The sequence below is a fragment of the Gymnogyps californianus genome, chromosome 3, assembly GCF_018139145.2.
Source record: "Gymnogyps californianus isolate 813 chromosome 3, ASM1813914v2, whole genome shotgun sequence".
NCBI classification, from domain to species: domain Eukaryota; kingdom Metazoa; phylum Chordata; class Aves; order Accipitriformes; family Cathartidae; genus Gymnogyps; species Gymnogyps californianus.
The window spans coordinates 14,524,788-14,550,328 of record NC_059473.1 but is presented as its reverse complement, the minus strand read 5'-3'; the positions used below and the strand labels follow the sequence as shown (position 1 = coordinate 14,550,328).

Sequence of the window (25,541 nt, the reverse complement as noted above, 5' to 3'; positions counted from 1 at the left end):
CTGAAAAGAAAAAAAAAACCCAAAACCACAAAAAACCACTTTGCAGCTCCAGGCTTTTCCAAACCAGACATAATCTTTATCTATTCAATACCCCTCACTGAACCTATCTCATCTGCTCCTGTACTCATATAAGCTGTCTCATCCGCCGTGTCTTTCAGCAAGATGCTCCACAGATCTGCCACCTGTTGTACAGAGAACCCCTTCCCTCTGTTTGTTTGGAAACTTGACACTTCTTATCTTCATTTGGTGTCAGCTATGGTAGTTGGAAATTAGCCTAATTATATGCCAAAACCCACCTTCTTCTGCTCCCCTCTTGCCTGGGGGCCTTAATCAGCGTACCTCCCCTTTTCTTCCATGTGCCCCCATAAAGGCATATTTTATTCCCTTCATGTACAAGAAGGGCAGGCACAGCCTACATACTAGAAATGCGGTCCTTTTCCCAGTAAGTTCCTTCCTTCAGCTTCAGTGGATTTTTCAAACAGGCCTTAGATTGCCCAGGTGACATTCTGGCTTTCCCCAAAACTCTTGTGCTCTGCAAGGTGCCACCCACTGAATAATGATGTGCCTGGCATCAGGACACACACAATCTGAAAGGGCCATGCTATCACTGCAGTCATCCACTTGACTGCTTCTCCTGTCCATGGGCCAGACCTGCCATTTGGGGTCATGATGTGAAAGGTGCTGTGGATGCAGGTGGAGCCATCCTGCTGTCGTGGAGGTACGAGCACGTTGGGAGCCAGGATGGAAGGCGGGCAAAAGGCAGCTGTGGCTAGAGGGCTTGAAAGGGGAGGACAGGGTGATGAACTCCACATCAGCTCTTTTCCTGCACATATAATATAGCATTTCTGTCAAAACAGATCTGTGAGTATTTCTGATGAGTTTGGTTATAAAAGGAATAGGATATAGCAGTGACTAAGTGTGCCCATTTGGAAGAAATCACTCGCATGTTATTAAATATTTAACCTTCCAAATTTAATTTGTTAAATCTGCTGGGAGGAGTTTCCAGATTGCTTGCAGTGTGCTTTGGGGGAAGTTCCAGGTCAGCAGGGACTTTAGCCCCGCTTACCCTTACTCTGGGGCAGAAGGAACAATATATAGTGATGATGGTTTTGACTTTGTTTTCAGCTCTCCCTTTTTAGAAACAATGGCTCAGCTCCCCAACTGGTTGTAAATCCAAGTCTCTGCAGTGGAGCTATTCTGATTTACACCAGCTGAAAGCCTGGCCTCTAGTTCAGAAGAAATGGGCTGCCAGTTTAATTACTTCATCCCAGGTATGGCATTAATAATATGGGAATAAATTTAATGCTGCTAAGTAACAGCAATACAGAGGATTTTGTCACATGCATGACAATTAATGTGTGGTGCATGGTATTTCTGCTTCTCCTGAGTTCCCTTTTAAATGATACTTCTTGTGATTTGAATTTCAAAGAGTACTTCTCCTAGTATTTCTCATTATTGATGGTGACTGTTCGCAGGAGCAGCTCAGTGCTGCTTTGTTGGCTCATCACTTTTGATTCCATGCCCAGATGCTAAGGACAGAAGCATGCAATTAATTTGGAAGCACAACCCTTCATTGATTTCAGTTGGGAGATTTTCCTTGAACACCAAAGGCCTGATGTGTCCCTGACTGCCTTTAATATTGTCTTTACATGGAAAATGTCTTCCTTTTCCACTATAGATCTCTTTTGTGAGAAGGGATCTCAAAACTCTGCTTGCCTATAAGAATATACAAAGAGACCAGCAGAGAACCATAAGCTACAGGTGATCCTCTCACTGTCGTGAGGAAAAAGAGATCTGATTTTGGGGACACTGATGAGCAAGGTGAAAAGGACAAGCAGTTTGGGATCCAGACCTCTTCCCATGGATAGGAAGGACAAGAGACAAAAAGTTGCCTTTTTTTCAAGATCATCCATTTTTTCCCTGGAATGATAGGTATCTTTGAGGGTCCAGACTTCCTGAAGAGCTTCCCTGTACACATCCCTACCCACCCCCAGGTGCCTTGAGCCTGAAAGCTCTGGCTAGGTTAGGACAAGTGGAGTATGCCCACCTCAAAAGCATCTCCATAGTCAGAGCAGGGTGCCACATGAGCCATGCTGTGAGCTACGGCACTCTGAACACAGCATGCGAATGACTCCCTCCTAGGCTTCCTGCATTGCACAGGGCAAGCAGGGAATCGCCAGAGCACCTCTAGGGTATTTGTTAGGACATTTTCTTTGTGAAAAACCTGTCCCCTCTCTTTAACAGCTACTCCAGGGGAGAGAAACCCCTCATCATATATAAAAGGCAGGTAAGCACATGGAAATTAATAAGAAAGATAAATTTATGTTCCCCTCTGCATTTTAAGGTGGCATCAGTTAATTCAATGAGCATTCCTGGCAACTAGGTATTTATCAGCCAGATGGATTAATTCTTTAGTGAATCTAGTGAAATGTTTGTGGGACCATTCATTAAGGAGTATTCAAGCCATCTCTCCTCAACTACGCTACTTACTAACGATAATGTCCTATCATTTTGGCCTGTCTCCTCAAATTTGCCCTTCCACAAGTTTTCATATCAGCATCATTCTCCTCCCCACCTGTGAAACCTGATCATTTCTCATAGAGCTATCTGTAACTTTCATCAGCTTCTCACTCCATTATTTCTCATGTTCAGCATCTTCTCTTGTCATGTCCAGCAGTTTCCCGTGGTCTGTCCAGGTAGCCAAACCTGAAGCCAGGTCCTGTCGTCTGCCTGCATGCCTTAACAGGTCTCATCTTCTGCAAGCTCTTGGCAGACATCCTGAGGAGCAGTGGGACTGTGTCCTTGCCACGGGAGCTGCAGCAGGAGACTGGAGGTGGGAATCTGAACTTCTTTTTATTTTCATGGCCTGTTAGTGCAGAAAGGAAAAGGCTTTTTCATTTGTTTCTTGCCAACCCCAAAGCACTTCCCTAATATTACAGGACAGGCACTGACTAGTTTAAATCTGCAGGATGATGGAGAATTTGGAAACCATCATGTCCTTCATGCACAGCTGCTGTTGAGGCTTCTAAGCTATGAGGTTTCACCCATACTATGTAGGCTGCAGGCAGCAAGAAAAGGGCCTGCACTCTCCTTGAATCACAATTGCCAAGGTGGAAATCAAACCCATAGGGCTCAGCTCTGGTCCCTAACTATTGGGGCATCCTCCTGCCTCCAGCCACTGCTCCAGAGAGGTACAGCTCTCCCAGATGTCTTGTGCCGAGTCCATTGACACCGCCTGGATGACACAGGGCTTCTCCACAGGCCCAGGCATCTCTCTTTAAGGGGCTGAACCAACCCAATGTGACAATCCGCAATTCATTTCATTTAACTTAATGTCTGCCCAGTTACACATCAACATGCCCGTATAAATCTAGGTCAGAGACCTCCAGTGGGACGAGGTGCCTCCCTCCACCCTGCGCTTTTCCTGTCCTGGCTACTTAAAGTATCAGATCTTTGGGGAAAGGACTGTCTCTTACCATGTTTATATACATGTCCCTACATACTGGGAACCTGAACAATACTGTAAGAAAGACAAATAATAGGTCAATTTTCACTGCACTCAGCTCCAAAGAAGTGTCTGATTTAAACAAAGCGGTTATGCTGCAGTTTCACAGTGGATGAAAAGGCATTTAATGTGAGATGCTGAACAACTCAGGAGATCCCTAATCATATCCAAGGGGAACCTTTATCATCTCAGATATCTGTTTGATTCCGTTCAAGGTCTGTAGCACCTATATATTGTCACCAATGACTGGTTCCTTCCCTTATAAAAAATCACAATGTGGCCTTGGCATGTTTCCTGTCTGACAGATGGCCACATCTCAATTAGCACTAACCTATACCTTTCCTGGCTACCTTGGAAGGCCAGCAATGCAAGGCAGCACAGAAATGATATAGTTCCCTCTCCCTTGGAGCCGTCCATACTGGTCAAGAAGCTGCCTTATGAATAGGGAAGCATTGGTGCCAGCGCTTGCTGTAAGGCTTCCTGGAAGAATCCCAAAAAGTTCAAACATGAGAACTGCATGCAGTGAGACGAGGCACAGATGGCAAAATAGAAGCAATGCGATTATTTTCTGAGCTTCTGAGTCTCTCAGCTCCCGGACATATGAGAAACTGCGCCACTTTAGCTGAATTCATGTAACTTGTCTAGAACAAAGGAGATACAGATAACCCCTTCTAGTGCAGGACTTGTGTCTGTAAAAAGATGGTCCTGTCTCACTTTTGCTAACAGGCCCTTCCAAATTAATTTGGTACCAGATGTAAAGTCCTGCACTCTGTTTACTTCATCCTCCTAGCAGATGATATCTAGCAGCCACACTTTCTTGGTGCAGGTTAGGCAAAGAGTGGCAGTGATTGCGTTTAGATTCATCCTCTGTTGCAAGTAAGTGTGCATATCCAGTTTATAAGAGTAAAGAAGAGTTCAAAGCAATGAAACATTTGATTTTGAGCTAAGCTACATGGTTCACTCAGCCAAAAAATTATATATTTTACTTTTCCATTTGCCATAAAAAGAGAATAAGAAAAAAAATGCTCAGCTTGGGTTAACCCAAGCTTTCATTTTTATTCTGGTTTCAGAACTACCAGCAAACAAATCAACACAAACTTCAGCACCCACACAGCTCAGCCATCTCAGCTAACCCTTTTTTCTTTCTCAGAAAGTTAAAAGCACTCCTGGCTATGCCTTTGGGGTCTGATCCAATTAAATGGAATGATTCTTCTTGCCTTTGGCAGGAAGAGATTACAGATTTTGGGCTACTTCCCGACTGCTCTGTACCATCACTCTGAATTATAATCAAGCGAAATGTGGTTCAGACCACACCAGTACCTATGGTGCCAGGATTTTCGACAGACAGAACCCTTATGTGCTGACCTGCAAGCCAAAAGCCCTGCACACTTTGGAGCACAGGGTCCTAGAGCCCAGTTGTGTCCTCTAAATGATGAACAATTCTTGCAGTCTTGTAGACCTGTTTGTCTGGGTTTTTTTTCCTGGCTCATTATCACTGTAAATACCAGCTCTCAGCCCTTCTCTCCCGAAACCTTCTCCTTTCCCTCCCCTTCATCTCCCTCTGCTAGCTCTGCACGACAGCAAGATCACTCCACAACCACACCAAGTTGTTAAGGCTGAGCACATCGACTGGGCTACCTCACTTAAACCAACAAGCATTGCCATGTTAACTGGGGTCTGTTCCTGTTGAGCTTGAGATGACCTCAGGGGACAGTCTACCAGCCAGCTGTTGCTTTAGAGGCATTAAGTGACATTTTGTTTCCTCTGCAGTGAAGGATGCTAGATCATGGACAAATAAGGAGCCATCCACAGAGCCAGCAGAAGCCTTTAGCAGAAAGCTTGCAGGGAAAGATTTAAGCCAGGTTCCTCTGCTGGAAGAACGAAGTTTCTCTTTGGTCATCTAGAAGGTCTGGGCTCCAATCTTGTACTGGGAACAGTGAGAAGGAGCAGCACTTTGTCTGTCCTCTCTCCTTCTTCCTTCTCTGGTGATAGGTGGTGCTGCTGCTCTTCCTAGAGCCCAAGGATGCACTTGCAGGTCACTGTCTTTCCACTTTCCTACTCCGGGTGTCCCGGGCCTGCGAGAGCATACACCACACTGGAGACCCTCAGACTTTGTTTGGATAGCTGAGGACCACAGCCTAACATTTCTCCCACCAGCTCCCATGAGTGTTTTAGCACATCAACAGATGTACCAGCTAACGATGCTCCCCAAATCCTCGTGGCTAGCACAAAGCTCGCCCTCACTTCCTGCAGCATTTGACATGTGGTTTCCAGATGGGGATTCTTTCCTGCTCCCACTCTGTGATGTGTTCCAAGTGGTTTTGTCCAGGAGGCTTTGGCCAGGAGGCTTTCAGAGCAGCTCTGTCTCCAAGGGCTCTCACAGAGTGACTGCTAACGGTGCCACAGGGCATCCAGAGGGCCAAAGAGCAGGCAGTCGATCAGGATTGTGTGACTCTCCAACGAGGTGCTGTTACCTAGGGTGCTTCCGCTGAAGCCAGCAGTCAAATGCTTGGTCAGTATAAGTCCTTGTAACAGCCCTAATCAGAGCAACCAGCAGTGAAATGATTTCCCTGGAGCTATAATGATATATGCCTGTGAAGGCTCATCCCTTTCTTAACTTCTGCAAAACCCTGTGTTGCAGGAAAAGCTGTTTGTACGTCTGTGGTAATTTCTACTTCCAGGTGGCATTTCCTCTTTACATCCTGCCTTCATGGCTCCCAAATCCCTAGCTCCTCACAGACAGCAGGAGACCGCAGGACCCATGGAGGCTCCCAGGCCAACCTGGGCTGCCCTGCATCACTCCCATCTCTGCCTCTGCTCTAGGCGGCCTTGCCTTCAACTCTTCCTCTTTGCAAGCATTACTCTTGTTCTTATTATTCATCAGGTCTTTGAATGGTAGCTTCTCAGGAGCTCAGGCCACAGCTGAGCCCTGCTCAGAGGCCCTGGGGAGCAATTACTCAGATCCCTGTTCTCAAAGCAAGAAGGGGTCCCTGACTGCTACATAGTTTGTCCTAGCAGGTTGCTGACATAAACTTAGAATAGCAAGCAGCTGCACTGAGCCTCCAACAGTCATCAGACCCAAGGGAGGTGGACTTTTCTTCCTCCCCTGCCTTGCCCCTTTCAAACATCTCTTCATGCTGCCCTCTGTCACTGCAGTGCTTTGCGCTTCTGTCTACACAGAAGCTTTCCTACTGAGGTGCAGCCGCATCAGCCCTGGAGGGATGAAAAGTGCCTTTAGAAACAGAAAGAAAGGGTTAGTTACCACTGATAGACATATAGCATGAATCTCCCCAATTTCTTCCCACCCACAGCTCTTACCAAGAAGCTCTGAAATGTGTTGGCACAATGCATTAAGGATGCATTGCACATGTTTACCTGGTGTTGAAGAGGACTCTCAGTGATGCTGCTAGACCTGAAGAGAAACCCCCAAATCACAAACTAGTCTGCTGCAATTCACTTCACCCCAAAGCCCCTTTCTATTGGTCTTTGAAAACCTTTATCTAAAAATCAGCGGGGTACCAGGCGGACAATGAGAGCTGCAAATACCAAAATCAAATCAGGAATAGTCGTTAGCTTCCTAGCGTCAGGAATAGGCCAATCTATGGCAAGCTTAGTGCAAATAGGGAAGTGGTATGATCAACACTAGTTAGAGCACTGGTAAGCTCCTTCTTGGGTGGTTTTCGGCAAGAGAAGAGGTCGACAAGAAAGAAGGGTGAAGTATGTCCTGGACTGTACCAACAGTTACAACCACTGCGGTTGTTGGATTGTGATTGCTCCACTACTTAGATTTCCTTGGTTCTGCTGCAAAACTCAACTAAACCAAATGAGGCCTGATTTCCTCATGGACTCAAAGGCCCATGGTCTTCCCGGACTGAATGAAGAACTGTGCTTAGTTTGGTGCAGGGAGAATGGGAAAGGTGGAGGAACAGTGTTAGAGAAAATGATTACTTCCCTGGTGTCACTGAACCTCACCTTGATAGCAGCATGGAAAACACTTCGTTTTGGAACTGTTAGAAGGAAACAAACAGGCTCACAGGATGTGGCTGCCTGGAAGCCAGAAAATTTGACTTGATGACCCAGAAATCCCTTCCCCCTCCATTCTGTATAAATGCCATTTTTTTCTTGCAAGGAAAAATCTAACAAATCCTTTCAGAAATCTTGCCACATTTCTTCCTATTTCACAAATACTTGTGGTCACTAAGAAACTGTATTTTTCCAGGAATTCACCATCCATCCAAGCCAGCTGATATCTCCAATCAGTAGCAGTAACGCCTGACGATAAGAATTTGCACAGTAGCAGCTAGAAGTCATTTGGTTGCAAGCCAGCCCCCCTACAGTTTTTTTCCTGTACAAGCAGAACAGAAAGACAGTCTTTTTCCTAAAAGTCTTGCTTAGTAAAGGCATAATGAATGTGGTTTACAAGCTTCTATTCCCAAGAAAGGAAAGGTGAAAAGCACTTTGGAGAATCAGGGTGATCATAATTTGGGGCTATTTTTTCTGCTGATTACATATTTATTCTCTCCCAGTGCCTATTACATTAAAGAAGAAACTGTTTTCCGTAAGACACAACACCTCCCTGAAGTCCGGAGCAAGTCAGGAATTAACAAGGGACCAGATATTCAGATGGAGAGAAAAATCTTTTGTGAGTACCACTAGGATATACTGAAAACAAAGTTAGGGCTTGGAAGAGAACTAAAATGTTGTGAGAGAGGGGAAAATGGGTCTGGAGGGATTTTCTGCTAAAAATCCCCAAGACAGGCTCAAGTTAGTTAATGCGTGTTTTAAACATTCTCCTTCTGCAAAGATTTGGCATGGGTTATTTTGGGAGTATGAAAAACAACAAGCAGTAAGCAAGCAGGGACAGAAAACAGCCTTAATCCAGGGAGAGATGTGGAGGCAACAAAAATGTACCGGGGCTATAAGGCCTCGTGTCTCCCTGCAGTGGCAAAGGAAAGCAGTGATCTAAACTGGGCATGTGATCTTCCAACAGCGTTTTGAGCCATAGATGTTGAAGCATCTAGAAGGAAGTGGCGACAGAGAAGCTTTTAGGCAAATGACTTGGCTAGCAGGCCTGCTGGGGATGGGAAGAGGAATGAATGAACCCTGCTTACCCATGTTATGTACAGCTATTAGGAAAGCAGGGAACACCCCCTCAGTGCTGCAGCATGCAGCCCGGCGTGCTAAAAAATAAAATACACAAGTGAAATAAAGTTCTTCAGACCTGCTGGAGCTTCCCCATCGCCTTGGGGAGTTGGTGTGTCAAGCTCCGTGCTTGCAGGTACCTGTGTGGCTGGGGGAGCAGTACCGGGGTGCCTCTGCGGCAGGGCAAGGTGTGGGGGGCAGCCTGGTGCCCGGAAGGGGGCGGCAAGAGGAGCCGGTGCCCCCTGGAGGGGTGCTGAGCTCCGGTGGGTGGGCAGCAGCAGAGACCCCCTGGCTGCGAGGAAGGCCCAGGGAGGAGGAGGAGATGGGGGCAGAGAGGGGAGGATTTTGCCGTACCACCCCCCGCCGGGGGGGGGTACACACCAGGGGATGTGAGGCTGCTCCTGCTGCAGGAGGAAAGTTGGCCGCGCTGCCACGCAGGGCTGGTTCTCCTGCCTCCCTCCGCCTGCCTCCCTCTCTCTCTCCCTCCTCCTCTTCCTCCTCCTCCTCCCCTCGACTTGAGCGCACAGTGCAGCCAGGCGGTGCAGGCGGCGCAGCCCCGCCGGCCGCTCGCCCTGCCCGGCCCCGGCACCGGTCCCCCGCCGCCCCCCGCCGCCGCCCCCGCCGCCGGGATGCTGCCGGGCGCCGCGCCCGGGCGCTGAGCCACCGCCGGCCCGGGAGCACCGCCGCCCCTCCTGCAGCCCCCGGCGGGAGCATCGCGCTGCGGGTCACCTTGCAGGGAGGTGAGTGACCCCCCACCCCATCCCATTTCCTCCGGGGAGCGATGCACCAAATTCCACCGCCCTCACCCCCCCACCCCCATCCTCCGGAGCGGGGCCGCCGGGCACGGAGCGGGGGCGGGGGGCACCGCTGCTCCCGCAGCCGCCGCGGTGGAGAGTCGCCGGGGGGAGCTCCGGGGAGCGCAGGGACTTGAGGCTGCCCCCGGGCCGGGGCGGCTGGGATCCTGCCCCCGCCAGGCAGCGGGGGGACGCCCGCGGCGGTGCTTCCCCGGTGCCCTGCTGAGAGCCGAAATTAGCATGCCCGGTCTTGCACGGCGCGCCTGGCGGGGGTCAGGGGAGGGATCAGGCTTTTCCAGTGCCGTGGCAAGGTTTGGATTGGGAGCACTGGAAGGGAAAGTGTGCGTGGGGTCCTCCTTTTCCCTTCCCTTCCCTTCCCCAGGAGGAATCCCCTCCAGCTCACTGTGACAGAGCATCTTTCCCACCCAGCACCCGGCCACCCAGCCAGTCCAGGGCAGCCTCTGCCCCGGGAAGGGGGAGAGGGGCTGTGCGGGGGTGCATGGCCCCGTTGCAGGCTCCGGGGCAGAGCCTGAGCTCGGGGGCAGGCGGCAGGGAGGCTGGGCTCCTTGCAGCCACAGCTGCCTTCTCCCCTTACTACCCTGCTCAAGAGGTGCCGGATTGAATTTCTTTTCCTTCCCATCCTTTAGTTTGTGGGCAGTGACAGCTAAGTTGGAGAGAGGGATGGTTAAGGCGAGAAGACAGGAGTGGTCCCCGCTATTCAGTGGCAGAGAGGGGTGACCTTGGGTAAGTAAGTCCCCCATGCCTGCTCCATCCTTCTGGGTCAGGTATCACTAAAGCACCCCACAAGGGATCAAGGAGAACCCTTCAGTAGGAAGAGGCTGGCAAATGCATTGAGACCTTTCTGGAATTGGCACTGCAGGAGCGCAAGCCTTCCTGGAACAGCACTGGTAGCACTCGCCAGTCCAGAGCGCGCTGCAGGAGAAGAGGTGCAAGGGTCTATGCAGGACTGGCGGTGGTGGTGGGTTTTGTCCCCCCGTAAGAACATGGAGCTACCTAGTGGCAGGAGTTGCTCCGGAGAGCAATCTGTTGAACTGTGTCTTCAAAATCACTGGAAGGGAGGCTGCAGCCTCAGTGTGTAATGAGAGAGAAAGAAGCCAAAAAAAGATCTAAACTTTCCAGGGAGATTAAATATTCAAATCACAAATAATTAGACATTAATCCCTCGTAAACAGGGCATTAACAACAATTAAAAGATGCTTTGATATTCTTAAACCCGAGAAGATGAGTTAACTGGTACTTTCAGGGGGATTATTGTGTATTGTAAAATGCAGTCAGAGCAGACAATGCACTTTTCTACATTCATGTATTTAAATGACTTGCTCTTAATTATAGTTAATGAGCTATCATCTTCAAAGTAGTTGCATTTAGATGCTTTCCATATTAGTTTCAAATTACCTTGCTCCGAAGAATAAGCCACTTCTGATTTTGCTGGCCAAGGTGACATTTTATTGGCAGTTTGGTAACTACAGGTCATGCCAGGATGTACGCAGGATAAATGCATTTGTAGGAATTAAATGAAGTTTCCTTTTATTAAGTGGGCAAGCAGACATCTCACACCACTGGTGCCATACGCTCTGGAATAAATCTTACATGCACAGGAAGGCTTTTTGTTATACAAATGCAGATGTAATGCAGTACTAGTGTATATAGGCACCACCACAACACATTTAACTTGATGAAGGCTGCTTTCTGGATTTAAAATGCTTTCGCTTCTGAGGATAGTATTAGAGAAAAGGTGCAACATAGTTGGATAAGGTTTTTTGTCTTTCTACTGTAAATTCATATTTGCAGACAGCTATAAATGCTTCTGTCCAGGAGAGTTTTTAATACTGCTTATGTGGTTATTAAGATTGCAGATTACATATTGGGACTTCCAAATTTTGGTTTTTTCACTTTGAAGACTCGACTTTTTACAGGTTATTGTTTGTACAGTGCCATTGGGAAAAAATGGAGAAGAATTGCAGAGGTTTAAACAGGAGGAAAATACCCTGCATGTTCAGTGACTTTGCTTTGACAAATGTGAATAGTGTCTGTGTGCAAGTGTGTGAGTGTGTATCTGCTCATGTCTGAATACACATCCTCTGGCTATCAAATCAAATGTTTCTGAATACTCTTTCTCCAGTAAAAGTTGGAAACTACTTTGAGCAATGAGATCATAGAAAAATGCTCCCCTTCAGATGTAAATGTCTGTGACCCTGAGGATTCAGGTGGAACTGATCCAACTTGTAGCACCTAAGAATCAAAAGATTTTGTGCTTTGAATTTGGTGTCATAATATCGGAAGAGTAACAAACTCTGGTTATTTTCATTGCACCAGCAAAGACTGCATTTTAAAATAGTGGTGCAGTACGTGAGAGGTGTGAGTCCATGCATGCCTTTAGCACTCCCACTTTTATACATGGCATCCCTGTAGATGTGTGTCTGTGTATATGTATCTATATAAAACCTGAATGTGTAAAGTTCCCTCATTAACCATCCATCCAAATTCATGCTGTGAAGTTCTGTCCTTAAGCTCTGAGACTTTAGTTCACTGAGGCACGAGAAAAATGAACTGACTCTTCACATCAAGTTGGGATAATTCGAGCACAGGTTTAATGGGGTTTATGTGCTTTGATTGGGTGCTCAGACCCCTTAAAAATCCCCAGGGAGAATGAAGATCTCTGAAATGGTGCTTGCAAATGGATAATTTGCTCGGAAGACAATCACGGCATAATCACAGAGTTCAGCTCCTTGAGGGGGGACCTGCCCTTCTGATTCAAAGGAACCGACTCACAGACAGACTGTAAGCCAAAGCACCTTTATTTTCGCTAGCGGGGAGAGCATAGGGTCCATCCTACAAAATTGCATCTCCATCCAGGTAAAACCCCAGTCAGCTTATATAACAGTCCTGTTAGACATCCCACACATTCCGCGGCCAATCCCCGACCAGCAAGCAGTCTGGCCACAAAACTCCAATCTACTGTAACCAATCCTATGGTTCCCTAGATAACAAGGCACATGCCAACGGAGCCAGAGCACACAAAACGTAACCAACAAGACACAATTCCCCAGCAACACAATTCCCCAGCAACACCTGCCAACCCATACCCATGCCCAAAAGCAGCCCAGCCATGTTAAGCAAACCCTCAAGCTACACCAAACTCCATTCCTTAATTCACTTCCTAGGTCCCACGAGACATCCAGCCTGGTGTCAGGTCCTGCAGGACAGCTGTGCTCAGCGTGCTTCTTCAGGACATCTCCCACAGCAGCTGCCTGCTACATGCAATGGCTGATCCAGTCCTCTACCAGTGCATAGCGTCCCCACGCCACCCACCCATCTTCCAGCTCCTATTCTTGTGCTCTCTGCAACAAAACGATCTCCCTTCTCCCCACTGCGTGTGGCTTGCAAGATGATGGAGGCAATGTTGAGTTGATATGCTGCCAGCCAAATGCCTGTGCCTCCCGTATAGAAATCTCCTAGGTCCTATGTTCCTTCTCCTCCCAGAGGGAAGAGATTATAGGATTTTTCTTCAGGCTCTGGCAATGCCCTGAGTCTAATGGGCCCCATTACTCATTTCAACGCTGATTTCTGCAGGGAGGGATGAGTATGGGGTTAAGAAAGGTCTGTAAATGTCAATCTACGCCCGCTGATGCTACTTTTCAGTGTTTCCCTGCCTGCTCTATCTGCTTCCAGCTACCAGTCTCACTACATCTAAATCACTTGTTCTGTAAAGCTTTTGTCCCACAGCATATTCCTGGCTCTGCAATTCTTCTAGAGCCTGATGAAGCAAGGCTGATTTTATTGCCCCAGCAGTGGCTGCTTAATCTAATCATCCTCGCCCTGATGAACTGGCACTAGCAATTTTACAGTATCACAGAAGCGTTTTTCTAGCAAAGTGACTTACAACCCTGGGGTGCTTTGCTTGGGGCAGGAGGTACGGAAACCTTCATTTTGCACTAAGTCTGCACCACCAGGCTGTCTTCCTTTTCTGTCCTCTCTTTATTTATCATTCCTGCTTCAGGAATATCTCAAATCCCAGCCTAGAGCATAGTGTTGGTGTGTTACATGCAGAACAAGTGTGAGGCAGGTGTCTTGTCCTGCTTTGCTTCCTGCATGCAATGTGGAAACGCGAGTGGAGCCAGATGAGCAGGGTGTACATAAGAACCAGGTTCTATGGGGGCTTGGCTGCCCATCAGGAATGAGACTTGAGTGAGTTAGTAGGGCCAGTCCTGGAGCCACATCTAGGTGTTCCTGTCTGTGGGCCAGCTTGATTACAAACACAGTTAAACAGGGATTTTAGGTCAAAGGGAGGCACTGGAGTCAGCCTGCAGGCAAACCAAGAGGGCCAGGTGATGCTGTGATGTTGATATTCCTGGGTGAGCCTCTCGGGGTTCATTTAAGATGCTCTGTTGTATGTGGCAGGGACTTTGTCTTGCTGCAGGTTTCTACAGGGCAGAACATCAGGTAGCTTCTTCTAAGCTGGAGAATTTTAATTCTTTTGCAACACAAGGCATCACTAAAATTAGGCAGAGGGGTTTGGTGGTAACTTAGTCCTTCCCAGACCTTTAAGTCTAGACTGACTCTCAGAAACTATTCAGACTCTGTGGCATAGGGACTAAGAAGACTGAAGCATTGCATCTTTTCACCTGAGAATGCGGCTTGTCTATCAAGTAAACACGCAGCGAAATAAGCAGTTCAGCTGTGCATAAGTTTTCACTCTGCAAAACATGGGTCATGGTTAAATCCACAAGAGCAATAGTTCCGGCCCCAAACTTGGCATGATAAGTGTGGGTATGAGTCAAGTTTTCCCCAGGAGCTGGAGCAGCTCTTGGGCAGGGGCTAGGTGTGCTCTCCACTCCATGCAGGAGAGTCGTGGGACTCACTTTGGAAGAAGTGTTTCTCAGTGAGGGCACTCTGAACAATTAAGGATGCAATTATACACCCCAGAGAACAGCTGTATTCACTTGCTTTGAAAGTGAAAGGCAGCACAATTTTCTGCTATTCGAGTTGGCAAACAGATCCTTCAGCCTGACCACACTGCTGAAGGTAGTGACCTGAGCTATTTCATTAAGTGTCTCTCTATTTATTATGTCATGAAGGTTAGTTTTATTGCACTGGACATAATAACAGAGTTTTACAGAACAGATTTTTGGGATGGAGGGAGGGAGAAGAAATGTCATCTTAGCCTTCTGTTGGGAGAGAGACGTCTTTTAAAGCAAGAATCACTCCTCATGACTCAATCTCCCCAGTTTGAAATGGGGGCAGGGGGCTGAGAGGGCTATGATGAGGCTGGATACATTTGGGCTTGTCAAATGGTCCTGTTCTGCGTTATTGGGGACCCTCTGAACAGCAGTGCTGCCAAGGGCCCAGTGATACAAGCTGGTGCAAAGGCAACCTTTGCTGTGCGTGCTACTGGATAGCCAGGCTCAGAGTGGAGGGTACGTATTTGCAGCCAGGAGAGAAGGAGAAGGCATGAGAGAAGTGTGTGTTGGGCACGTGCACAAAAGGCTTTGCTCATGTGGAGATGCAGAGTTAGGACAGGATCCAGGTGTTTTATACATTCGCACTGAGCTCACCAGCTATTTGGTCAAGGCTGATTCATAGCATTCATGTGTCCAGATGCAGTTAGGTAGCTGATAATAGCTTTCCGACACCAAGCTTTCCCCGATTGCGTTGGTGAAATGAATTTCTCGCTTAAAAAGGCACGGAGCCTGATTTCTGTCTGCTTTCACTTTGCAAAGTAATTGCCATAAGTTGTGCAGATGGCAAAGTGTTTTTATACTGGTGCCTTCCACAACAGGCAGGGTTCTTTACATTACAGCCAGGTGCTGTTATTCAGGTCAGTTATTTATTAGCTGGAAAGTGCAGTTTTGTCGTCAAATGAAAAAAGTTGTGAATTTGGACTGAACTCAACAAGGAGTTGAGGCTGTCAAAATTAGTTGGGAAGGAGGATTACTAGAAAAGCCTGAATGTGTCACTTTTTTATTGGAGGCAACTTGAGGCAAATTGAACTAAAAGCCAGTTCGTTCAATTAAAAATAAATAAATGAAACATTACATTTCATTTTGGCTCAGGCAAGATGCTTCCATCTGTTCAAAAGGAAATATTTTGTTGCAGGGATAACATTTTATGTTTTAGGTCAACACAAGGTAATTCCTCCTTTCTCCCCCCCATTCTTTGGTTCAGCTACTGAATCAAGCAATCAATTATTCAGGCAGATCTAATATGCATATGGTAATTGTTTCCACATTAATATACCTCTGGACAGGCAATCAGGAGGCCTGGATTTTATTTCCAGCTCTGCTACTGTGTCTGATGTGACCTTGGGCATTTCACTGTACTCTGAGTCCCTCCTTTTCAGGGCAGGACAGGCCCATGTCTCACAGTGGATTTGCTGCATATTGGTAATACTAAAATAGTGTGGAGGTCTTTTTGCTTCCACTGTTAGCAATTAAACATTTAGCTATCACTAATGCATGCATTCCTAATTCTCCCAGTGTGAGTTAGTTGCATTGCCTTATGAAACTCCCTGTAGTTTACTTAATAGGTCAAAAGGAATTTCAGCTGCTGAAATAGCAGCATTCCCTTAAAACAAAACCTATTTTAATGAGCCCAGCTAAATCAAAGAAGAAAAATACAAATGGGAAAGGTTTTTTCCTTCCTTTCTGTAAATATTTCACTTTGTAATCAGCTCTCCAGATCCGCCTGTGATTTCTCTCAAGCAAAAGGTCCATATGTATTGTTGCAATTTCTGATGTTTGAAATAATACCTTAAACCATGTTGAAGCCTATTGCATTATGCATTAAAAACTCCCTCATACCTGAAAGCTTGCACCAGGAGACCTGCAGCCTCCAAGCCTCTCACAATGTGTTTTTTATCAGGCTGCAGCTCTCACCATTTGGCTTGCCTGCTCTTCAAGAAAGCTTTCTCTCCTCTGCTTTCTGTATGCTGACAGTGGGGGAACCAGCACCAAATCCAGTGGTACTTTGTGGAATCTGGTAGTCGTGAGGCTGCATCAGTTTCTGCTGGTGGCACAGCCTTGCAAAGGGTGGTTATTGTCCCTTCTTGCCATGCTGGCGTTAGGTTTAGAGTCACTGAGGGGTTGGCAGAAGGATGTGGGAGCAGTGAATGTCTTGTTGGAGCCTGGGAGACAGGTGGGAATCTGTTAGGAGCAGAGAGATTTGGATCATAGGGTAACTCAAGTTGAAGGAACCTCAGGAGGTCTCTAGTCCAATCTCATGCTCAAAGCAGGGTCAACTATGGGGTTACACCAGGTTGCTCAGAGCTTCATCCAGTTGGGTCTTAAAAACCTCCAAGGATGGAGACTGCACAACCTCCCTGGGCAACCTTTTCCAATGCTTGACTGTCTTCATGGGGGAAAGATTTCCCCTTATATCCAAGACCCCCATGCAGAGGCACATGAGCTCTTTGAGCCCTTTCTTCTGGCTGATGCTCTGCAAGATCTGCAGGGAACGGCAGCAGTACAGCCATAAGCCTCGATAGTGGATGGGGACTAAGCCTCACCATGGCTTGACTTCATGTCCAAGTTTTCCTGCCAATAAACCAGGCCTTTGGGCTGGTGATGTCTGGTCTGCCTGGATGCATGTCTTTCTGCTCTGTTGTGAGGAAAGGGCTGGGGCTTTTCAACTGTAGCCTGGTATTTTAGAGGTAATTGAATTGCTTGTTCACACAGGACTTTTAGTACCTGGCAGGGGTCTCCAGAAGGCTGAAACACCCTGAGGCTGTGCTAGAGCTGTGCAAAGGGAAGAGCCCCATGGAGGCAGGAGGACAACAGTGTCCTACAGAAGAGCGAAGGAGTTTCAGGACAGTGGGCAGTAGCAAAGCTGGCTTCTGCTCCTAGTCTGCCACAGCCTGGGGCACAGCATTTAGCTGTTCTCTCCTTGCCCTCTCTACAGGTTGCATTTCTCTGTCTCACACCCTTTGCTTAATTAGTTTGTCAGCCACTGTCATCATAGCAGGAGTCTGCAGAACACCCAGCAGAGCGTAGCTCTCATTGCAGCTACTGTAGCTGGGCTCTGCTGTAACACAAGTGATAGCTTAATAAACCACAGCATTGCAGACTAAATATCTTGGCACTGGTTGCAGCTTCTTATTAAAACGAGAGAGAAAAAAAGAAATGCAAGAAATTGGAAAGAATGAAGGTTATAATAATTAATGGCTTCACTTTTAATACCAGAGACCTGGGTAAAAATCTCTAATCCCCAAGGTAAAAATTAGATTGAAGTTTGATCTACTATTTGTCAATACCTTGAACTTGGTTTTCCCTTCTGGCTCCAGCCTCAAGTCTGAAAATGCAGAATTATTTCTGGTCAGCCTGAGTACCAGTGAGTGATTTGTGGGGAGAAATTCAAACTGTGCGAAGACAAATGAAACCTGAATCAAACCAGTTAAATTAACTCTGCATCTTGGAGCAGACTGAACAGCTCTCTTATTTAAAGGGCTCTGATGAGTTTCATTTTCCTGTCAGCATCATTCTGAAACCTCACTGCGGTTCTAGGTAATGAGAATGACTCTTTTTTGTTTTGAGTGTTGGCTGCCTGCAGAGAAGACATCCTCTGGTTGCCTCAGGTGGTCTATCAGAGGTTATCTGCTCAGTTGTGCTGCCATCCGGGATCCTCTGGGCTGCAGTTTGACCTGGAAACTCGGGCAATCTGAAGTTTAGGACCTGCCTGTGAGTCGCAGACATGTGAGCCTGGCCTGGGTCAGGTCAGTGAAAGCCCTTAATGAAAGAATAGTGACTGAATCCGCCTCCAAGGAGTCCCTGCAGGCAGGATACAGGCTCTGAGCCATTGCATAAGCACTTGCTGCCTTTTGCCCCTAAGCATCACTCATGGCCATGTGCCACTGTCTGTTGCTTCTCCATCTGAACCTGGGGGACTCATTTCACCTGCTTCACTCATCTGAAGGTTAGTATTAAGCTGAGAGGGTCTCCCATGTATTTTACAGGGGTATTGTTACTCCAAAGGGAGACTGAGCCCACTGCTCCTGTGCACCTTGCGTAACTGCAATTAATTTCTCCCAATAAATACCCTCGGGTGTCTGCAGTAGGTGAAATAAAGTCCAGCCTTTGAGTCTAATTCTCCCACCAACACTAAGGTAGCAGCAGGTTACAGAGGCCTTGGAAATGTGATGTAACTCCCTTCAGCCAGTGGTTGGGAAGAGAAAATCCCAGGGGAGGTTCTCTTTTATCCATGAGGATGTGAAATTTCATTTGTGGCTGACAACGCTCTTAATCCTGCCTTTTTATTGATGAAGGATCTCTGGGTACCTCAACTGTTTCCCTAGACAGCAATTGACCTTGTTTCAGTTATGCATCAAAATGCACTGACAGTCAAGGTGCTATTGATTTGAACCTAATGGCCAGCCACTCAGGAATTTCACCCGGAAAAGAAAAATCAATGCCACATTATTATTATTATTATTATTATTATTATTATTATTGTTATTATTTTTTTTCTGTTAAGATATTATAATGAAAAGGCATAAGAGTCTCGCCAGCTGCTTACCATTAAGCAATACACTTAAAGAGCCGAGAATATTGAGTCAGGCTCTGGTAAGGTAGCCAGCCAGCTACAGATTGAAATGACTCTAGGGTTAAACAATTTTCCTTGATTGCATGCTGCCATCCGTGTCTCCCTCTGCTGACCTTCCCCAAGGCACGTAAGCTGCACTGCTGTGGGGGACTCCGGAGAGGATGTCTTGAGCAATGCATTAGCCCTATTACTGGAGGAGCTCTGTGTGGGAAGGATGCTCCCTGTCTTGTCCCTGCCTCATTTTCGATGTTTTCTTCCCCCCGTCCCCCATCCCAAGGGGAAAGTGTCACTCAGAATCTGCAAGATTGGTTTACAAGACTAGTTTAAATGCATGGCAGGTAAGCACCGGCCAGATAGATGCTTAGATCCATGGTAGGACTGAGCAACACCACAGGCTCCCTCCTGTCTAGTAAGTGAGGCATGCCAGGATCCATCCTGTTGCCCATAGGCTGAATGGTCCAACATCGACTGTGTCCATGCTGCTAAACTCCCTTACCTGCGAAAACAAGGTGGTTTTCCCCTTTGGGCCTCTCAGGAGCATGCATGGCACTTATTTACTGCAGCATAGGTATTGTCTAGGAGAGGGCACAAGCTGAAGCCAGGCTATGGGGTATGCTAACACTTTGCTGGTGTGGATGATTAGGAAGGATGCTTGAGCCTGTAACATAGTTGTTCTCAGTTCCTTGGGATGGTAGAGATATTAGCCATAGAGTACCAAAGCTGTCATGAGCAGTCCTGGTTTAGGTCTTTTGCAGAATCTTATCTGTCAACACTTTAGATGCTTTGGAGCCAAATCACCTTTTGAAATGATGTTGAATCTCTGGCCTCCTTTTAATCAGCCAAAGGGACTTGACTACTGCATCACATAAGCTGATGAACGCTGAGGAGGGATGGTGTGGGGCAGTCCTGACTCCTGATGACACCAACATCCCGGTGACGTTCTGAAGTGCTCCTGGGTCTCAGGTCACTTAGGCATACTAAAGCATTTTCCCCTGTGGCCTCTGCTTACTTTTCTCCTCTTGTTGCTGAGGAGTGTGAGAAGAACTGAAGGATGGTTTTCATTTCCCATGATTTTGGAGTGTCCCCATGCAAGTCAACTTTAAAGAGATGGGAGTGACCCTTCCTCATAACCCATCCTTTTCCAGATGACCACCTAAAACTGCATGAGGAACATTTACTGGTCTGCATACCAGCTACCTCTGGTATCACTGTGCCTGTAGAGCCTCATCTGCACCCATTCAAAGTGAGCATTTTCCATGAAGACAGTACAGCTGTCAGAGGAATGCCTGGAGTGAGACCTGCGTTTCCAGAGCCAAGCGTTATCTGGATGACAGGCGAGTGCGGAGACAATGTGAAGGGACAGCGCAGCTCGAAGGCATGCGATTAAGCTGCTCTAAAATGGCATTTTCCCGCGTGCTGCTCAAGCCAGACAATACCCATTTGTTGGAATGATGTGACCGCATGGAGGTGCGAGGCCTGACCCAAGCTTTGCTGAAGCCATTGATGCAGTGATCAACTATTGACCTCTTCATCCATTTTTGTGGGAGGGGACCTGTTTGATTCGTGCATCTTCTTCCAATTTCTACTACATCTGTGGCATATTTCTGCTGACCATTTCAGTTTGCTTGGACAAACAGCAGGGCTAAGAATGCTTGTGAGATGGTTTACAGTTTTGGGTGAAGTTTCTCTGGCTTCAGTGGGGTTGATAGTTGGTGTCACATGTCGGGGAGCCTTGCACATTTTTCAAGCCAGCTCAGGGGGACCTGAGCAAAGTCTCCTGACAACTTACTCTTCAATTGCTGAATTTTTCTCAGCTTCTGCCTGTGGTGATGTACTTTCATTTTGTTTCTTGAGGAGGGGCAGGAGGAAGAAGGGGAAGGTTTGTGGGCAAGCTGTTGGAGGCACAGCTGATGCCAGGCACAGAACGATCTCCTAAGCAAGTGGTCGCACCCAACCTGGGTAAAGCAGTGGGTGTTCCTAACTGAGGTGGTGACTGGGTCCCACCCAGCCTCTGAAGCCTCCTAAACAGCAAAATTGTGACAGCTTAGCAGCTCACAGGAGCTCTTGCAAGTTGCTGGCACTCAGTGGGGAGTGGTGGGGGGAAGATTGTTGTTCTGCAAGCACCAGTCCTAAGGCAAATGTCAACACGTTGGCCTCTCCACCCACTCTAGCCTGCGGAACTTTGCTTGCTTCCTCCAAAAGCAGCTCTACCTCACACCAATATGTCTGTGCTGACACAGGCTGATGTTACCCCGCCGGGAGCAGGAAGAGGGCATAGTCCTCTGTTCATTTAGCACAGGCATGGTTGCATATGAGTTTTCCTTGGAAAGGCAGGGCACCTGCTCTCAGTTTTACCTGCTGCAAAGGGATTGAGGGCTTTGGGACTAATCCTTTGGTGCAACTGAGTCCAAGCTTCCAAGCTAATCTGCAAATTGGTTTAATTTTGCCAGCAGGTTCCCTACGTTTGGGGCTGAACACCGTGTAGTATAAATTCCACGGGATCCCACCGTGGTGTATTTTCATTTGTGTAGCTTTCTTGCCAGTTCACTTAGGACAAGCACTGAACTATTTGACAACACAATAAAATGGGTTTTCTATGTGTTCAACCAAGTGCTGTGAATGAAAACATTGCAGTATACTTAGTTAAGCTCTTTTGTATTTTAAACAAGTTTCTTGCTTCATTTGTAGTGTAAGAACAGAAGACCAGCTCCTAGCAATGGTTTAAATACCTCTTGCAAGCTAAAAGGGAGGCTGCAGATGTTTGATGTCTGGAGTTATTTAGAGGAAATAAAATTAGGCTTTTGCTAGCCATTGCTCTGTTAGAGGATCTCTGATATGAAAGGGAAATAGCATCAAGTAAAAATAATACATATGTATTTCTATGTGTAATTCTTGTTTTCCTCCAGGCAGCACACTGGGGACAGGTAATCCTACCTTAAGAATTTGGCCTTAGAGGATCTAATATGAAGCTCTTTGAAGCCAGGAGCATTTCTGTGATTTCTATGGTCAGGCCCAGAAACAAAACCCTGAGCTCATTGTTGCTGTGGTGGATACATCCGTATTTCAAAAAGCATTTTCCTTTGGCTGCACCTGGGCAAAACTGGTGTCCTGGTGTGGAAGTGTTTGGGCTGGAAAAAAAGTACTTTTAGCCTTCTGAAGTGTCCCTTTGATTTCTCATGCCTTAGTGCAACCCACACAAAACTGAGCCAGGCTGGTGGTCTGGTGAGACAGAGGACAGCTGTTGTTCCTGTGCAAAAGGAGAAAACTAGCTCCGGGGGCTCAAGCGACTGGGCCTCCATGTTTTCCAGGTGACTCTGGATGGGGATGGTCACGCTGACAAGCTCCGTCACAGCCCTTCAATCTGTCGCCCCAGGGCAGCCTCAGAGGCATCGGAAGAAGTAGCGCACCCAGAGCAACACAGCGGATTTGAGACCCCGTCCAGAGGAGTTTTAATTCCTCTGGGTCAGATCTGATCTCACCTTCAGGTGGTGTTTTTTCAGTTGATTTGAAGAGTGCTGCCTGCTTCTTTTCCTTCAGCTGGGTTTTTGAAGGGTAGTAAAGCACTTGCCAAGGGTGAAGGGTGGGTGCAGAGACTGACAGCTGAACACACCAGCTGCCTGCCCTTTGCAATTGCAGATTTCTGAGAACTGAAAATGATTCTTTTATCTTTTATCTTTGTTTTTTTTCCCCATCTCTCTGATCAGAGTGTTTAAAGGAAAGGGACCTTGTCCCCAGAATGACAGTGGCATACCTGTGGGAGGATGGAGGAGACATCATAGCCCTTCTCTGACGGGGCCCACCATTACCGAGACATCTCAGGAAGTCCTCTGTCACCATACATTGACATCTGCTCCTGTCTACCCCATGGATTTGGGGTGGAATTTTTTGTCTCTCCAAGTGGGGATATATTTGGAGCGCTAGGGCAGAGTGTGCGCATATGTGGGGCTGTATTTCCTCATGAGGTGGTACTGAAGACAAGCTGATTTGGGTGCCTTGATATGTTATTCATTGCCTTTGTCCTCACCTTGGTATCTGTTTCCTTTCTTCATCAGGAAAATGGGAGCCACTGCCCCAGTGTGAGCCGTCTCTAAGGTACAACAAGATAAAGACCACCCATCCCACTCCCTCAGACACCTCCCAGTATGGATGGCTTGGTTGAGCAGAACAGCGTGCTAATGCACAACAAGATCGCTGAAGCCGGGAAAAGGAATGGTTTAATTAATACAAGGAACTTAGTGGCAGAGAGCCGAGATGGTCTGGTCTCTGTGTACCCGACCCCCCAGTACCAGAGCCACCGAGCGGGCAGCCTTTCCTCTCCGAGCTGCCTGGAGAACGGCAGGAATGACCCCGTGCAGCAGCTCCTGGACCCCAACATGCTGCAGCAGACAGTGGAGTCTCACTACCGGCCCAACATCATCCTCTACTCGGAGAATGTGCTGCGCTCGTGGGGCGAGAGCATTGGCTCGGAGTGCTGTGAAACTACCTTCATTGAGGACCGCTCTCCCACCAAAGACAGCCTGGAGTACCCAGACAGCAAGTTCATTGATCTCTCAGCAGATGACATCAAGATTCACACCCTTTCCTATGATGTGGAGGAAGAGGAGGATTTCCAGGAGCTAGAGGTCAGATGTCATTTGTGATATGTGGGGAAGGCTGGGGGGAGGAGGGCATATTTGGGGTTAAGTGTACAGCCTCCAAGAGCTGGTCTGCAGAGGATCAGCTGCTTTGGAAGCTGGTCTGCATGGGATCAGCTGTATCACTCTCTCCTCCTGCCAGGACAGTGAGCGATCACTCATCTTTGTTGGGTAAAGTCGCAGCTCTGTGGATACTAATGGCAAAATTCCCACTGGCCCTAACGGAGATCAGCGTTACCCTCCTGCCTCTGAATGGGCTGGTCAGAAAGTGAAGAAGACCCGTGTGCTTAAATGCTGTGTAAGGTCAGGGCCAAGAGCATCTGTCCATGTACATGGAGCTTGTCTTACTCAGCAGGCCAGCATCATCTCCTACTTTTTTTCTGATGAGCTGGGCACAAAGCAGATTGTTTTGCATACTGGCTCAAACACGAAACATTTCTGTTTCTGAATGAACACAAAATCAGAAGTCTTTGGGTTTCAAGCTGCAATGAATCCCATGTCTCTGAAATAAAAGATTTTTTTCTGATGGAGTGAAACACTTCATTAGATCCCAAATGCAATGTTTTCTTTCAGGTTCCCGTACTTCATTGATTGCTCACAGTAAAGTAAGATACATTTTGTTCTCCAAATGGGGCAGACTATGGAAATCAACTTCATTCTTTCTTAAATGATGCATTTTTGACTTTAAAAAATCGTTTTGGTTTTGGCTGAAACCAGCTGCCCAAGTGCGGCACAGATTTGTGTTTGCCAGTGTGTGTGGGAATGGAGGGTCTGCATAATGCTGCTGATCCCAAAACTTTCTCCAGTGTTAGTCACAGACTCCTAACCTAGCAAAGACCATTTGGCTGTCTGGAGCAAAGCCATAGCTTCAACTCAAATGTCCAAGTTGAGATCGAGAGACTATTAGCTTGTGTTTCTCTGTTGCAGGGTTTTTCTCCACCGAGACCTAACAAGTCCTAAAACTGCTATTTTACCTCCTGTAATACCAGTGTCTCACCCTGTGATCAGCACAGGGGCAACCCAACAAGAGCCTGACTTCTCTTTTATTCTCTTTTCTCTGTGTATTGATAACGTAGGAAGAGAGGGCTGTTTTTCGCAGTGTATGCCAGTAATGCAGTATTCAATGCCTCTGCAGGGAGACAAAAAGTTTCTCTCTGAGGCATGTGAGGGTGTTAGCTCAAATCACACCCTTCTACAGCATTTCAGAATTGGCTGTGGGAAGTCTCATTTTCTTAATCAAAACAAAATCCCTAGTTGCTGCCTTTTTGCCCTAGTTTCTCTCATGCAGTAGTGATGCAAGTGACTGCAGCAGGCATGTAATTGCCTAATGGTGTTATTGACACATCTGGCCTGACATTTAGGCAGCAAAAAAAAACGTCTCCCTCTTGTCAGTATAAATCCAGCAAGACCTTCTTTAGCCAACTGTTGGAGAATAGGCTAAAAAAGGCCAGGAAAATAAGCAGGACAAGGAAAAAATGTTTTATACCAAAAATCTTTTCCCTTCTCTTGGTGGGATTTTTAAGGTGCCTTTGCAATGTAGGACCCTCGATCTGGGTGTCTCTTCAAAGTGATACTGTAGGAGCTTGATCAGCTTTTCATAGAGAACATTTGTTTCTAGAAAACCACCTGTAAAACAAGGTCTGAGAAAAGTGACTTCATCCTTCCCCTCCCCAGATTTCAAGGGGAGAAAGGAGAGAGTCTTTGCAAATTTTGGTACCATGCTGTGGCAGTGTGTGCATCGTTTTCACTGGCTCCTCCTTTCTGACCTGTTTCTCTGGACTGTAGCCTCCTGAGGTCATACACATCCCTTCTTAAATGAGTGTACTGCATCTGGCACCACGGATTCCTAGCCTCACTTAACCCTGTGGGATGTTGCTATGCTAATAAACAGAGAGGTGTATGGACAGCCAT

The 25,541-nt window shown here is 47.2% G+C and overlaps 2 protein-coding genes across 3 annotated transcripts in view; both read left to right on the top strand.

Annotated features, from left to right (window-relative positions):
• The window catches only part of RRBP1 (ribosome binding protein 1), a 550,780-nt gene that overhangs the window by 213,234 nt on the left and 312,005 nt on the right, over positions 1-25,541 (top strand). The gene's annotated exons all lie outside the window — the stretch shown is intronic.
• SYNDIG1 (synapse differentiation inducing 1) overlaps positions 9,323-25,541 on the top strand; it is an 81,726-nt gene continuing 65,507 nt past the window's right edge. Inside the window, exons 1-2 of one of the 2 annotated variants that reach the window (XM_050893124.1) lie at positions 9,323-9,387; positions 23,049-23,618. In XM_050893124.1, coding sequence (XP_050749081.1) covers positions 23,139-23,618 — 480 coding nt within the window. In that variant the 5' untranslated portion in view covers positions 9,323-9,387; positions 23,049-23,138. Of the gene's footprint in view, positions 9,388-22,423; positions 22,482-23,048; positions 23,619-25,541 lie in introns of those variants that run through there. The other variant, XM_050893126.1, reaches the window with a different exon arrangement.